This window comes from Dasypus novemcinctus, chromosome 2, assembly GCF_030445035.2.
Source record: "Dasypus novemcinctus isolate mDasNov1 chromosome 2, mDasNov1.1.hap2, whole genome shotgun sequence".
Lineage (NCBI taxonomy): Eukaryota > Metazoa > Chordata > Mammalia > Cingulata > Dasypodidae > Dasypus > Dasypus novemcinctus.
Window position 1 is genome coordinate 42628203 of NC_080674.1, and position 15300 is coordinate 42643502.

Below are 15300 nucleotides of genomic sequence, written 5' to 3' on the forward strand. Positions count from 1 at the left end.
GATTTTCTTTATAGTGCTCAGTAGCCTAGAAAAGACAAGAAAGACAGGAGAACAATAATTGCAAAACCAGAGGTCTATATGGGGCCCAAGAATAGGTTGGTGGGTATAAGTGAGGGTGAAAGCTGAGAGGTGAGATGGTTGTAGTGAAGCCAAAGGGTTAAATGTTGGATTTTTAGATTTCAGAGGCAGCACAGATCTGGTAAAGGCAAGGTCAAGGTCAAGGCTAGAGATATGAGTGACTGTAGCAGAATGGCTATAGGAAGTTACAAGGCAACAAGAAATCATTGGCAGTCTGATGAATCATGCCAAATGTTTCCTGACTTAAGGGTATAAGAAGTATGACCATGTGGCCACATGTGAAAAAATGCCAGTCAAATGAACCAGACTTTAAAATCTTTAGTATTCATGGGACAGCGTGTTCACTTCAGGCTGTAATGGATAGGTATTGATTTAATATTATTAGAAATAAAAGGAATATTAGCTATGCATATTTAGATATATATATTTCAAACTGTTGGGAATTGACAGCTATAATAAAGAACTTCGTAATAACCAAATAAAGTAGATATATGGCTTTTCTTCATCAATGGGACCAATTCGAGAAACAGATTATTATAGGTTCTAGTTCAAAATAATCTAATTATTAATATTAATTATTGTCTTGCTTAGACCAAAAAGAGAGTCACTACAGGTGATAAAATGTTAATCATTCCAGTGGGGAGGTCTAGTCTGTGAATAGTCTAAAGAACTTAGGTAACTTTAAGGAAGGAGGAAAGTTTGGGGTGGCAAAGTATTGAGTGAAAATTACTTTTTAGAAATGGTTTTGCAAGAACTAGAGGTGGATGAGAATAGCTCTTCATATTAGTAAAGCAGGTTCTACAAAGGCTGAATATTAAAGGAAAACAAATGTAAATACTGGTTTTCATTGCTAGGCTTATGAAAAATATGAGCCTAAATGGCTTGGAAGCATCGTAACCACTACAGCATTACTTTACTGTGTAGTTATCTCAGAATCTTAGATGATTCTTTTTACTGAGTCTAGGAATTTGCCAAAACTATGTCGCTAAGTGAATGTTATGGAGGATTGTAGACTACTATATATTTTCTAAAGAGATCCAAGGTATACCTCCTCTTCCGTAAGCAAAACTTACATTGACATTAAGTTCTTATTCTCCTGAATTTTCCCCACTATTTATCATTAAACTTACTGAAGCAAGTCTTCAGTAAAAGCTGAACAGTTGTGTCATCTTGGGAGGAGACTTACTTCATACGCCAGAGAAGCCACGTTCCAGGGTCTGCGGTAGTAGGTCAAGGTAGTTCCATCCCGCACCCGATCACAGAGTCCGTTGTAGAACTCATTGTCAAAAGGTGTGCTTAGGATATCCATCCCTAAAATGTTGATCCTGAGAATAAACAGAGTAGCATGAGGTGTGGAAATGTCCTGAGCTATTAGGTAGCCCTCTGTGGCTGGAGAGAGACTACTTCCGTTGATGTCACTATCACTTTACATGTGCGAGGTATAATCAAGAACAGAAGCAAGAGCCAGTTTGCCCTGGCTCAGTGTCTCTCGCAGGAAACCATACCCTGAGAAAGTCTCTTACAAACTCATTTAAGTGACCTGGGCACAATTTAGAGCACAAAGAAATAAATGCAGTAAGTAGCACTCAGAGGATCATCTGGCTCCTGGAGTTTCAATCCCACTGTCCTCACTCTTACCTAACCTTCCTTTGTGAACCAAGAGCTGATGCTGTAATGCCAACTATTTAAATTGTTTGAGAACAGAGTATCTCAGGGGGGCAGTATAACATGTGCATGTTATTTTTCATCTATGAATCAAAATTGGGGCACCTCTCTCTCCCCTATTTTCTTCAAAATTAAGCCTTTTCCACCAGCTGTCTCACTGCTTGTCAAGAACCTAGTTCTCCCTAGGCTCACATTATTATACCTTCCAAGAGGAACACAAACATTTCATCTTGCCTGCAAAGTATTCTCAGAAGTTCTACATTTTCCTCCCACGGAAATACTTGTATATGGCAAGTTTTATATCAGAAATCAGAAGACTGTTTAGCTTTTAAAATGTTAAGTGTTGATGTGGAGGCTTAAAAACAATGTACAAACAAGAAGCAATGAGTACTTTGTGACATATACCTTTATTAATTGGAGAAACACAATTACTGCTGTCTAGGCTTTCCCTGGAATGGATGATCCCAGACCAGTGAGAGCAGTGCAGGGATTTGAGCCTCCTTCCTTGACTTAGTTTAGCACAAAGGCATAAACTCTTCCACAGCTCTAGACTACATCCTTAACTCCAGTGAGCTGGATTACAAATTCAGATGTTGGTTGCAAGGGCAATTTGTCAAAGGGTGTGGATGGCTTACTGTAAACCCATTGCGGATTCAAGAAAAATAATTGAAAGAGTATCCTATTGCCAGTGGATTAGTTAAAAACATCTTCATATAATCAGCACATTTTTAGTAAACTTTGAACCCACAAGGAAAATGAATCTTGTGGTTCAATTTTAATGGAAAGTAAGCTAAGAAATTGATACATGAGTATATTTCAAAAGTAACAATGTAGTTAAAATTAATCATCTTTCACTCCCCCACCTCATCAAAAATACCGTTCATGGAAAATGCTATGGCCCTAAAATTCTCATATAGAACAAAAATTAGACCTACTAAATTGAATAAGAGAAAAAATAGGATACATTATATATTTGATTTTCTTAAACATCTTTATCTGTCACGGTAGATTAAAATTTTCACCCCAATTTTTCACCCCTTCCTTCATCTGCACCCTTCTGTGGCTCATGGGCAAAGTGCACTTTCCTTCTCCTTGTTTTTATGCTTGGCCATGCGACCTGCTTGGGCCAATGCCACCTTGTTGAGAGTGAGTGTACAAGTTCAAAGCCTAGGCCTGAAGAGGCCTCCTGTGCTTGCTTTTGCATTCTTTTACTTCTCCCATTGCTTTGAGAAGGTTTTCTGCCAGCTACCTGCTGTCCCTTTAGCCTAGCTACCCCAGCCCACCCCCGGGCATCAGGGAGAAGCCGAAGCATCTCAGATACTGCAGCTTGTGGTGGACCTACCAGTCCAGCCCACTACCTCAGCTGGCTCCCAGCCAACCTGCAGACAATGAGCAATAACAGGCTATTTTTGTATCAGTAAGCTTTGTTGCAACCCAACCCAAACATATATGACATTGGAAACAAATGATCTATGCTTGCCTCTTAAACAAGACCTCAGCTACATCCTTTTTATTAGAGAACTCCATTCCCCTGTGTATCTGCATTAACAGAGATCCTGTACCTCTTCACAACCAGTGAATGGTGCAATTAACCTTTGTTTATAATGATGCTTAACTTTTAGATGACTACTATATGTCTGTGTAGAATATAGTTTTTGTAATAAGTAGTATGTGATAGCAGAACAGTTAATACACAGTCTTTGCTTCCAAGAAAATTACATTCAAATTGTGGAACTGGCCATGCAAGCACCAATATTAAAAACTAGTCCAAAAAATATGCTTGTGTCAGATAAGTGGTATAGGAAAGTGCTGGACAAAGTCCTAAGAGGAAGGGATCGTCAAGAATGGGTCATAATCTTTGCACTATTTTTCTAATCCTACTTAGAAGAAGTAAGATTTGATTTGGCTTTGAAGGGTGGGTGAAATTGGGATGGGCACAAATGGAGTGAGGGCGTGATGATATTCTGAATAGGAGGAATAGAGCAGGCAAAAGCTGGGAGGTAGAATGTGGATAGCATCCAACCTTCTGCTTGTGTACCCTGTAAAAGAATTCTCATAAACTACATCTCCCTGCACACTTTTAGTTTGATGATTACAACTTTTCATTTTAAGTTTTAATAGTTTCAAAGGATATGATTTCCCAGCATATTGTAAATATTTTCATTTGAAAATAAATTATGTTACCACTTAAAAAATTAATGCAATTGAACATGTAGTGATGATGAATATTAAATCACTACAACATAGGCATTTTTTTTAATAGTTGGGAAATTTCATAGTATTCCTTTTTATTCTTGAATCATAATTCTATGCCACAGAATTTTAATATAATATAATGTATATTTATTATACTTGAAAGTTTTTACTGATCACCCTGTCACCCTTAGACCATAGGTTCTAAGTATTAAAAATTTTCTTCAGGGGAGGTGGACATGGCTCAAGTGATAAGGCCTCTGCCTACCATATGGAAGGAGTCAGGTTTGATCCCTGGGGCCTTCTGGTGGAAAATGAAGAAGAGAAAGTGTGCCTGCATGGCGAGCCAGTGCCTGTGTGGTGAGCTGAGTCCCTGCATGGTGAGCCAAGTGCCCGTGGAGAGCCTAGTGCCCGTGGAGAGCCTAGTGCCCAATGGTAAGCCAAGTGCCTGTGTGGTGAGCTGAGTGCCTGCACGGTGAGCCGAATGCCCGCCTGTTGAGCCAAGTGCCAGTGCGGTGAGCCGAGTGCCCATATGGTGAGCTAAGTACCCACGGGAGTGCCTGTGTGGTGAGCCGAGTGCCCATGTGAGTGCCCACATGGTAAACCAGTGCCCGTGCAGTGAGCCAGTGCCTGTGCAGTAAGCCGAGTGCCTGCAGGAGTGCCCATGTGGTGAGCCGAGTGCCCACCTGGTAAGCCAAGTGCCCACACAGCAAGCTGAGTACTTGTGTGATGAGTCAGTGCCTGTGCAAATGAGTCACACAACAAGATGATGACACAACAAAAGAGACACAAAGGGGAGAGTCAAGGTAAAGCACAGCAGAGACTAGGAACTGAGGTGGCTCATATGATAGGGAACCTCTCTGCACATCAGAGGTCCCCAGAATGTAATCCTGGTGAATCCTAGAGGAGAAAGACAAGAAGGAAAGACAAAAAGAGAAATAGATACAGAAGATCACAAAGGAAATGGACACAGACAGCAAAAACCGCAGGGAGGGAGAGAGGGAGGGGGAAGGGGAGGGGCAGGAAAAGAAAAAAATTTCTTCTGGTTTGAGAACTCATTAGTAGTAATATGTAATCAATCAAAATAATGTAAATTTTTTATTTTAAAAATTATTAAATCTAATTAAAATTTTATTTGAAATGCATCTCTCAATAAAATGGATGGTGCGGCGGTTTGCTCGGTCGGTAGAGGTGGGGTCTGGCTGCGGACGAGGGGTCAGTCCAGCTCTGGACGAGGGGTCGGTCCCGCTTGGGACGAGGGGTCGGTCCCACTTGGGACGAGGGGTTGGTCCAGCAGCAGACGAGGGATCGGTCTCACAAGGGGTTGCGCGGTTCGGCTGACGGGGTCGCCCGGCGAAGCCGGCGACGAGGGGGTCGCCCGGAGAAGCAGGCGACGAACTGGGGACAAGGGAGGCCAGGCCCTTGTCGGGGGCTCTCAGGACTGGAGGGCGCACCGCAGAAGAACTACCGTGGAGAACAAGGTAAACACCCAAGTCCACTTTATTGAGGGAGAGGCAACAGTTTTATAGGGGCTGGGGAAGGCTGATTGGTCGAAGCCATGCCTTGTTCTGATTGGTTGCCGGAGAAAGGTCAGTGGGACGGGGGAGGGGTGGTGGTTAGGGATTGGCTGTTGCTGTTGCTGGGGGAAGCAGCAGGGCTTAGTGATTGGTGGCTGCTGTTGCTGGGGTAGAGGGCAGACTTGAGTTTCCCGCCCACGCCTGGCTGTTGCTGCTGTCGGGGGAAGGGAAAAGGGCAGACTGGATTTTTCCGCCCACGCCTGGCTGTTGCTGCTGTCGGGGGAGGGGAAAAGGGCAGACTGGAATTTTCCGCCCTGCGCCTGCGCAGGGAGAAAGAAGAAGAAGGGTGCCGCCCCACAGGCATCGTGTGGCGCCATCCGGGAGGAGGGGCGGCCGTGGAAGCATGGCTGCCGAGAAGGGGAGACCCGAGGGCACTCTGCGCCCATGCCGAGCTCCCTTCAGGGGTGGCGGTGAGTCCGACCAGCCACCCTATTATGGGGGCAGTGGCTTGGCCTGCCGCGGCTGCTCCCCCGCCAGGCCAGCAAACCACACTTCAGCCCGAGGGGTGACCGTAGATGGAACTTTTTTAAAACAATTAATTCATTCTTGCACCCAAGGTTGTATATTACTTGCCAGGAAGAGCAGAATTCAGCATCAATTTTATTCCTACCTTTTATTTCAGAAATCTAAACGCTGAGACACTTTATTCCCTTAGGTAGTAGGTGAGAAAAGAAGGAATTTTATTAGAGCAATGTCACTTAATTCTCTGGCTTTCTTCTAAACGAAAAGTAAAAGAAAATTGCATAAGTGTTTTTTCACCCAGAAGTTATTTTTAAGGTCCTTTATCTGACTTCTTTCAATGTCGTTGAAAATAAGAATTGGAGACCACCCATTTCTGTACTTGCTGGAACAGATTACCACAAACTTGGGAGCATAAAGCAACAGAAATGTATTCTGTTTCATAGTTGTGGAGATCAGAAGTGTGAAATCCATTCACTGAGTCCAGGTCAAGGAGTTGCAGGGCTGCACTCCTTCTGGAGGCTCTAGGGGGAAACCCATTCCTTGCCTCTTGCAGCTGTGGTCACTGCCAGTGACCTCACCTCAGTCTCTGCCTCCGTGGTGCCCAATCTCCCTTTGCCTCTCTCTTGTAGGGTCACTTGTGATAGCATTTAGGGCCCACTAGATAATCCAGGATGATCTCATCCCAAAATTCTTAATTTAATTACATCTGCAAAGACCCTTTACCAATATTAGAGTAATATTCACAGGTTCCTGGGATTAGAATTGTGGACGTTTCTTTGGGCCCACTATTGATCTACCACAGCACCTAACTTACAAGTCATTAGAGTCCAATTGAGTACTGATATATGGAACTGTTTCTAGCTTTTTCCACCCTCTAGTAAGATGTGGGATGGGTGAGGGTATACTCATCTTTTGGAAGTGGGAGTTAGGTGGTTGTATTATAAAAGGAGAGGTGAGAAAAAAAATGGGCTTGACAACTTGTACATAGCTGAGTCAACAGGCTTGTCAGTTTTATGAAATAAATGTACACACGGAGGTTGAGGATATAGAAACTATTCCCTTTGCAAACTATTTCCCTTTGGAAAGACCTTTTGCCCCCTATGGTATGCACACCTCAGTTTGAGAGTTATTGTTTTACAGAATAACAAATAGACCAATTGGTTGGATCCATCTGGAAAGTTCTAGTGAAACTGATCCACAGAATAACGCACAACTAAGGAAGAAATGTTTCAAAACTTTTGACTTGGTTCCACTGCTACAGAGACAGCGAGTCTAGTCTAGAATGAGCCAATTTTTTTCTGCCAAGAACATGAAAACTACTCATGGATGGAATGTCATCGCCTGGGAGATTAAAAAAATATACATGTGTTCTTTGGCAGCAGTTAGAGATGCCTGTTTTCACACCTGCACCTAGAACCACAGGCAGTTCCAATTTACCAGGTGAATTGAAGTGAAAGCTCCCTACACGGATGTGGTGTTATGCTTAGATCACAGACAATAAAGTAATGCCTTTGTATTGTGCATACTTTACATCTGCTTTGGATTTATGCTTTTTCAATGGATGCAAGATGAGTTTGGGGATTTCCCTAAACACTTCTGGAAAATCTCAGATGTCTGCAAGACAATGGACTGAAATATTTGTCATGCAACTTAATTCTCCTGGAATAAGAATTCTAAAGAGATAGTCCTTCATATAAAAAAAAAAAATCAATTGCTAGGCATGTTTGTGACTTTCATGTGTAAAAGAATCTGATTTTTTGTGATTGCTCTTAAGACTTATTGAGGTTTTCCAGACAGAATTATGTAAAAGCTGTTTATAATCATATTTCTATGTTATGTTTATTCCTATTATGTCTATTTTACACAAATAAGAATAAAATGGTTTTATAACAAATAGTAATATTGTGTTGAAGAATATCATAACTATAATAAAACATGTTGTTTTAAGTCTATTCTGAAATATTAGTTACTGATTTATATTACTTCTCTATACTCTTAATCAAATATCTAAGTAATAATTGGCTGCATAAGAACTTTTCTTTTTTTAACAATAAAATGTATTTATTGAATACTTATTATGTGCTAGGCAATGTTGGGTGTTCAAAATTAGGATAAGATTTTTTTAAAGGTTAGTTTGATTTGGAGTTAAGGTGCTAACTTTTGGGCTTTGAATGATATTGGGGAAGTGATGTGGGTGTTGGTGAGATGTGGAGAGAAGGAGAAGGTAAGGTAGCGTAGTGGAAAAAGTAGTTTCATGCGTTACAGAAACTTAGGTTTAAGTTGTGTGGGAAACTAAATAGCCAAAAGGCCTTTTTTTATTTCATTCAGTTCTTATCTGCAAAATGAATGTCATATCTCCTCTAACAATCTCACAGGATCATTATGGAAATTTATAGAGATGAAATATTTAGAGAGATTTTGAAAAGTACAAAGAATTATGCAAATGAAAGTTATCATAGAACAATAAGGTCTATGAAAACTAAGCTTGTTATAGGTTATTGTTCTTGGTAAAGGGGAATTTAATTAAAAATGTTGATGGACTGACCCTATCAGGATCTATCTCATTTTCTGCCTGGGCAGCTGACCTCTCCTCACAGTGGGGGTGGGGTGGGGGAGGGGGCACTCTCTTAGTAAGCCTTGGAGGCTCAGCTCTGTGAAGTTCTCCAACACCAACTCTGCCAGTGGTAAAGCAGGAGGTATTTAAAGAGTATTTGCCAACTCTCCAGGATGCCTCTTTATGAAGCTTCCTGACAAATGCTATTTAACCAATTTTTTCCCCCAAAAGGAAACCAGTAGATTATGAATGATTGTTTTTCATTGAAGCAGGCCAAGATTTCTGTATTCTTTTTTCCTATAAGCCAAGCAGCAAAATTTCATTGAGTGAGAATAAACAGCTTATGTAATTCTCTGCTTCAAGCCCTTTTGTTTAGATTAGAAAGAAAACTAATTTTTGTATCTCAAATAAAGTGAAATAAATTAGTAATGGGCTTTCATCATGGATTCATACTCTCTCCCTGAGGAAAGCACCAAAAAGTGTCAGGAGTCATTTGTGCATGCATAGACCTGGTTATAAAATTTTGGACAACTCCCTCACCATTTACTGCTGATTACTGAGAAAGTCGCCTTACTTTTGGGACCAGAGACCATCCAGTTGATTTGAATGATGTTTGGATAATGTTTTGAAAGTGAATAAAGAGTGAATGAGATACTTTAATTGGTGCTTGACTCTTGATATCCTGGAATTTTTTTCCTTATTGAGGATGAAGACGTGAAAGTTTTCTCTAGTCCAGAGAGAAAAGACATCTCCATTTTTGGCCAAACCTGATAGAGAGGAACTGTACCTTGGGAACTGCCTAGTGTCTTAGTTCAGGGCTTCTCATTGCCAGCACTACTGCCATTTGGGGTTTGGATGTCCTATGTATTCTAGGGTGGTCGGCAGCACCCCTGGCCTCTACCCACTAGTTGCCAGTAACATGCCCTTCCCCTGGCTGTGGCAATCCAAACTGTCTCCAGACATTGCCAAATGTCCCAATGGGGGACAAAATCACCCCTGGTGGAGAAACGCTGAGTTCCTCCATCAGCCTTGTTCGTACCATCACCTCCATCTCCTTTCTCTCTCTACCCCCAGTCTGAGGCCTGGAATCCTGTCCCTGAATTTCTTCCCGGAGAACTAGTTACAGCTGTACATGATTCTAATTACCAGTATTTTATAAAGCATTTATTCATAGATTATTATTATTTAATCAATTCATTGATGTATCCCCCCCTGAGTATTTACTGAGCAGGCCATGAGGATGAAGAGACACATACGTTATAACTGATAGAATAAAGCCATGTACCACTTCCATCAATATACCACAGGATGTGGGAATAGCTGTGTCTCTGTTGGGCACAAATTGCAATTCAATTCCAAATGTTAACATGTCATTTCAGCATTACTAAGGTCTTTGAAGATTCATAAATGAGGTATTTCATCTACCAGACTCAGAAGTAATCACCTAACATCCTAATTGTCTCATCTACTCTATTCAGGCAGTATGTCCAACAGTTCTGAGATACTTATTTAGCACTTATTATCTGTCAAGAGCTAAAGTAACTCAAGCAGAAAACATTTCTGTAACCCAGTCTCTGTACCACTTATCAGGACATCAGAGATAGGGGTCATTTTTACTCATCTTCATCTGGGAAAATTCTGTGGAATACAGACCCGTAGCCTGCTGTTCGGGCCAGCTCCGACTCTTCTACCACTTTGCCACGGCAGGGGGAGCGGGGATCAGTTTCACAATTCTCTTCATCTGAAAAATCTCCGCAGTCATTGTCACCATTGCACAGAAGTTGCCTCTTTATGCATCTGCCTGAGATCAAAATCAGGAAATACACTGTGTGTCTAGTGTCACCTTTTCTTTTTCTTTCTTAAGTCATCAAATGCACTTTAAAGTTGAAGGCAAGGGACCAGACAGAGATATTTGAATTCTTTGGATAGAATCTAAAGAAGACCCACTTAGGGTACCCTTTCACACTTGGAAATACGAATGTCACCAAGTATGATTATTTCTTTCCCTTCACACATATGTACAGAAACCCACAATGAGCAACTGGAGCACCAGGATTACCTGAATCACATTGAAAGTCATTTCCACAGCCATCCTCAGGGTCTTCACAGGCCTTGGTGGGTACACACTGTCTCCTGTCTCCCACAGACTCAATACACTTTCTCCCATTAAACTGGCCAAAGGCCTCCACACTCCTTGAACGAAACTGAACAAAACCAGCTGGAAAGGTTAGAGTTTCTAATGCCAAAGAAGGATTATGGCTTAAAACGGCATCCATATCACTGGAACACTTACCACCCAAATTTTTCAGTGGTTTTAAGATGCAAGAGATAACAGCAGTCACCATTCTTGCTCAAAGTATCACTCTACATGCCAAGGTTTGCAGTCAACTTCTACAGAAAAATTATTTCTTCTGATATTCACTTACTATATTGTACAACATTCCGCTTGTCCTGCAAGGTTGGCCACCTGCATTTAGACGTCTGACTCGCTTTCTGGGTTGGGAACTCATTTGGGTGGGCTGGCTGCTTCACAGTCATCTCCCTGGAGATGCCAACAATACAGTTTCTATGTGGGAAGGCCAGAAAGGAAAGGAGAGGAACGCTTACCATTTCCTTGAGGCAAGGGTCACATGCCGACCATTCACTCCAGGGGCTCATTCTGCAGTCTACGGGCAATGGGGTACCATCCTCTCGTGCTGGCACTGAGGAATAACTAACATAAAAGAACATGTCAATTTAGAATAAAATAAAGACATTTTATTTTCATTTATTTACCATTTTCCTCCTCCAAATCAAGGTACAGAGACCATGGGAAACTAATACATATGACCTAGAGCGAGCTACATGGCTTAATTTCTCCCTAATTCTCCAACTTTACCTTTCTCCATCTAAGCTCAAGCCACTTTTTTTCTCAAGTCTTTGGGCTTTTAACCATTCCATTCCTTATTCTCTATACTGATCTCATCTTAGACATAATTTTCTTTTCTGTTAACTTTCCCTAATCTCCAAGTCTAATTTAGTTTCTATGTACATGCTCTTATAGCAACTGGTTCTTCTCTGTGTCATAAACGCTTCTGCAACGATATATTGCAATCAATATATTTATTTATTTATATTTTTAAAAAGACTTATTTATTTATTTATTTATGTATTTCTCTCCCCTTCTCCCCACCACACCAGTTGTCTGTTCTCTGTGTCTATTTCTTTGTCCGCTTCTGTTGTTGTCAGCGGCATGGGAATCTGTGTCTCTTCTTGTTGCGTCATCTTGTTGTGTCAGCTCTCCGTGTGTGCGGTGCCATTCTTGGGCAGGCTGAACTTCCTTTTGCGCTGGGCGGCTCTCCTTACTGGGCGCGCTCCTTGCGCGTGGGGGCCCCCCGAGCGGGGACATCCCTGTGTGGCACGGCATTCCTTGGGTGCATCAGCACTGCACATGGGCCAGCTGCACACGGGTCAAGGAGGCCTGGGGTTTGAACGGCAGACCTCCCATGTGGTAGATGGACACTCTAACCACTGGGCCAAGTCCGCTTCCCCAATTCATTTATTTACTCACTCACTTATTCATTCACTGAATATTTATTAATCAGTTACTATTTGCTGGGCATGGGGATAAAGTGATATGCAAAAAACAAAAAAACAAAACAAAACCAAACAAATACTAAAAATCCACAGTTCCCAAACTAATAGCATTTATATTCTAGGTAAAATGATCTCTAAGTTGGGAATTATTCTGTCTTGTTTACCTTGCATATCAAGTGCCTGGAACATAGTAGGTGTTTAGTAGGTATTTTTTGAATGAATAAGTGAATAAGTAATGAAAGAAGTGAAAGAAGGGAATGGAAATCCTTAGTCATATGGTCTTGGACAGACCAATACCTGTGTTTGCCCCAACTCAACTTCTCTTTGAAATACGCTAGGCTTATTCAATATTTTCCTCATGTAATAGCTTGATGATGTTTAGACATTTTGAGATATAGTAAGTTAATATATATATATATATTTAAATATATAAGCTCCAAGTGAAGCACATCAGTTGGACAAAGTGGTTCTTGCCTGGCTTTGTTTTAAATTTACATGTAAATGAAATCAAATTAGGGAAAAATAAACTTAAAACTACATTAACACTTGGATGTTTGGTCAGAAACTAGGTATAATAAGGGCAGACCTCATGGGAATTATTAAGAGGGAATGATAGGTTGTGCAAAAAGGTGTTTTTGAGATGAATGTGCTAAATAAGAAAGGAGATGGGTGATCTTGGGTGATCATGGATGTCTCCTTCTGTGTTTCACCCTCTAAGCTCAGCACCCCCTCTCCAGTCCTTTAACTCACTAGGAAGATAATCTTTTGTAGCTCAAGGACTGCATATGGATAGCACTCACCACCAGCCTGTCACCTGCTGAGCTGTTAGGCTGAGTGGAGAAGACCTGTAAAGCACTTTCTGGATTCTTAGATGAAATGTGTTTATTAAGTAAATTGCATCTCCAAGTGTTTCAATCTCTGAAAGTCACTTCCTAGATCAAAGCAATGTATATCAACATAGCAGGAGGTCTGACTCCAGCCAGAAATGCACTAAATGAAGGGCTATTGATGTACGCCTGGTCCCCTCACCCTGCCATGAGAAGCATCCAGCTTGAAAGAAAGAAAACCTAAGAAGCAGCGCACACTCTAGGACACTTTGTGGTAGACCCACACAGGAGAACACCTACTGTAGGAAGGAATCTTTTTGTCAATAAATAAGCCAACATGGCTCCTTTGAGTGGAGACATATAAGCTAATTAGGGCTGCATTCTTAACCCATGGATCTGCCCATTTGTTTATTTTTTGAGATGATTATCAAGATAGAAAGATAATATAACTGCAATGTCCAAAACTCTAATTTTTTTCAGGACCTTTCTTGATTTCTTAAGTCTTATTTAAAACCTTCTCTCACATGCTCCCAGTGAGGCACATTCAATAACATTTATTGAGAGCCTACTATGTGCCAGAAATTGTTCTAATGTCTGGGACCATGAGACAGACTTGAGATCACAGAGGCTGTGATATAATAAACAACTGTAACAATAAACAAGTAATAAACAAGGAAAGTTTAACATACAATATCAGCTAAGACATGAGATATGAAGGATAATACAGCAGGGTAAGAGGATAGAGAGTGACATAAGGATGGCATAGAGTGGGAGGTTTCTAATTTAGGGTAGTGAGGGGAGCCCTCTCCAAGGAGGTATGGTGCTTTAAAAATGTGTCCTCAAATTCTTTGATACTCCTCTCCCATCAAAAGTGGCATCTATGTGCCCTTCTCTTTTTTTAAAATTAAAAATATTTTTTTTTATTGGAGCAGTTGTTGGTTTACAGAAAAATCATGCAGATGATACAGAGTTCCCATGAACTCGGTCTCCCCCCAGTTTTCCTTATTATTAATAGTTTGCATTAATGTAGTAACTTTGTTACAATTGAAACATTTTAATTATGCTATTAACAATAGTTCATAATTTACATTAGGGTTCACTTTTTGTGTTTTGCAGCTATATGTGCTTTTTAAATTTTTTATTCTGGTAATGCATATACAATCTAAAATTTCCCACTTTATCCACTTTCAGTGGATACAATTCAGTAGTGTGTTAATTACATTTACAATGTTGTGTTACCATTACCACCATCCATTGCCAAAACTTTCAATCACCCCAAAGAGAAACTTTGTACCAATTAAGCATTAACTCCCCATTCCCCACCCACCAAGCTTCTAGTAACCTGTATTCTGGATTCTGACTTTATGAATTTGCATATTCTACTTATTTCATAGACATGAGATCATACGATATTAGTCCTTTTGTGACTTATTTCACTCAACACGTGTTCTAGTTGCATTCATATTGTAGCATGTAATATGGAACTTCATTCCTTTTTACGTATGTGCCCTCCTCTTGAACCTGGCTGGGTCTTTGTGGCTGCCTTGATGAGAAGAACGCAGAGGAAGTGATATTGCTTGAATTCCAGGTGAGGTTAGATATGGCAATGTAATTTCTGCTGCTTTATCTTAAGATAATGCTTTTGGAGCTCTTCACCACTTAGCGTAGAGTCTAGCTATGTGAAGAGACCCTAGAGAGAGAAAAGAGAAATTTCTAAAGAGACTCAGTTGTTCCAGCCTCCCAGCTGCTTGATCTTCCCATTCCAGGTGATAGACCCCTGAGTGAGGAACACTTCACGATGGCGCTGTTCCCCTCACCTACTGGCTATAACCATGAGGGAGACCCATGAGACCTACTCAACTGAGAACCAAGTCAACCTCCAGATCTGTAGGCAAAACAAATGACTGCTATTATTTTAAGCTACTGGTCTGGCATGGTTTGTTGCATAGCAAAAATTGACCAGAACAGGAGGTGCTATCTGATTAAGTTGCTGAGAGAATTAAGAGGTGAGTATAACTAACACAGCTGGTTTATAAATGGGACTGTGGATGAAAGGGATAGTCAAGGGATGTAAATGTCAACTGAAAGAAAGAGAATAATCTAGGAACTGAATAACAGAGTGAACCCAGAGGTGGATGAAGATTGTGGCTAATAGTGCAAATACAAGGATGTTCTTCTACGAACTAGAACAAGTGTATGTCACTATTACAAGTTGGTAAGAATATGGTGATGCAGGGGGAAAATATAATTAATGTAACTTATGGATGATGGTTAACAGCAATATTGTAATTTCTCGCATCAATGTCAAAGAAGGTACTATATCAATGGCAAGGGTCAGGAATGGGGGGTATGGATTTTTTTCTTTTGG

General features: G+C 40.9%; 1 protein-coding gene across 2 annotated transcripts in view; it reads right to left on the minus strand.

Annotated features, from left to right (window-relative positions):
- C9 (complement C9) overlaps positions 1-15300 on the minus strand; it is a 48493-nt gene that overhangs the window by 26352 nt on the left and 6841 nt on the right. For both annotated transcript variants that reach the window (XM_071207834.1, XM_004449885.4), the window contains exons 2-5: positions 11137-11242; positions 10589-10733; positions 10183-10330; positions 1265-1403 (exon numbers count right to left, since the gene is read on the minus strand). In XM_071207834.1, coding sequence (XP_071063935.1) covers positions 1265-1403; positions 10183-10330; positions 10589-10733; positions 11137-11242 — 538 coding nt within the window. The remainder of the gene's footprint in view (positions 1-1264; positions 1404-10182; positions 10331-10588; positions 10734-11136; positions 11243-15300) is intronic.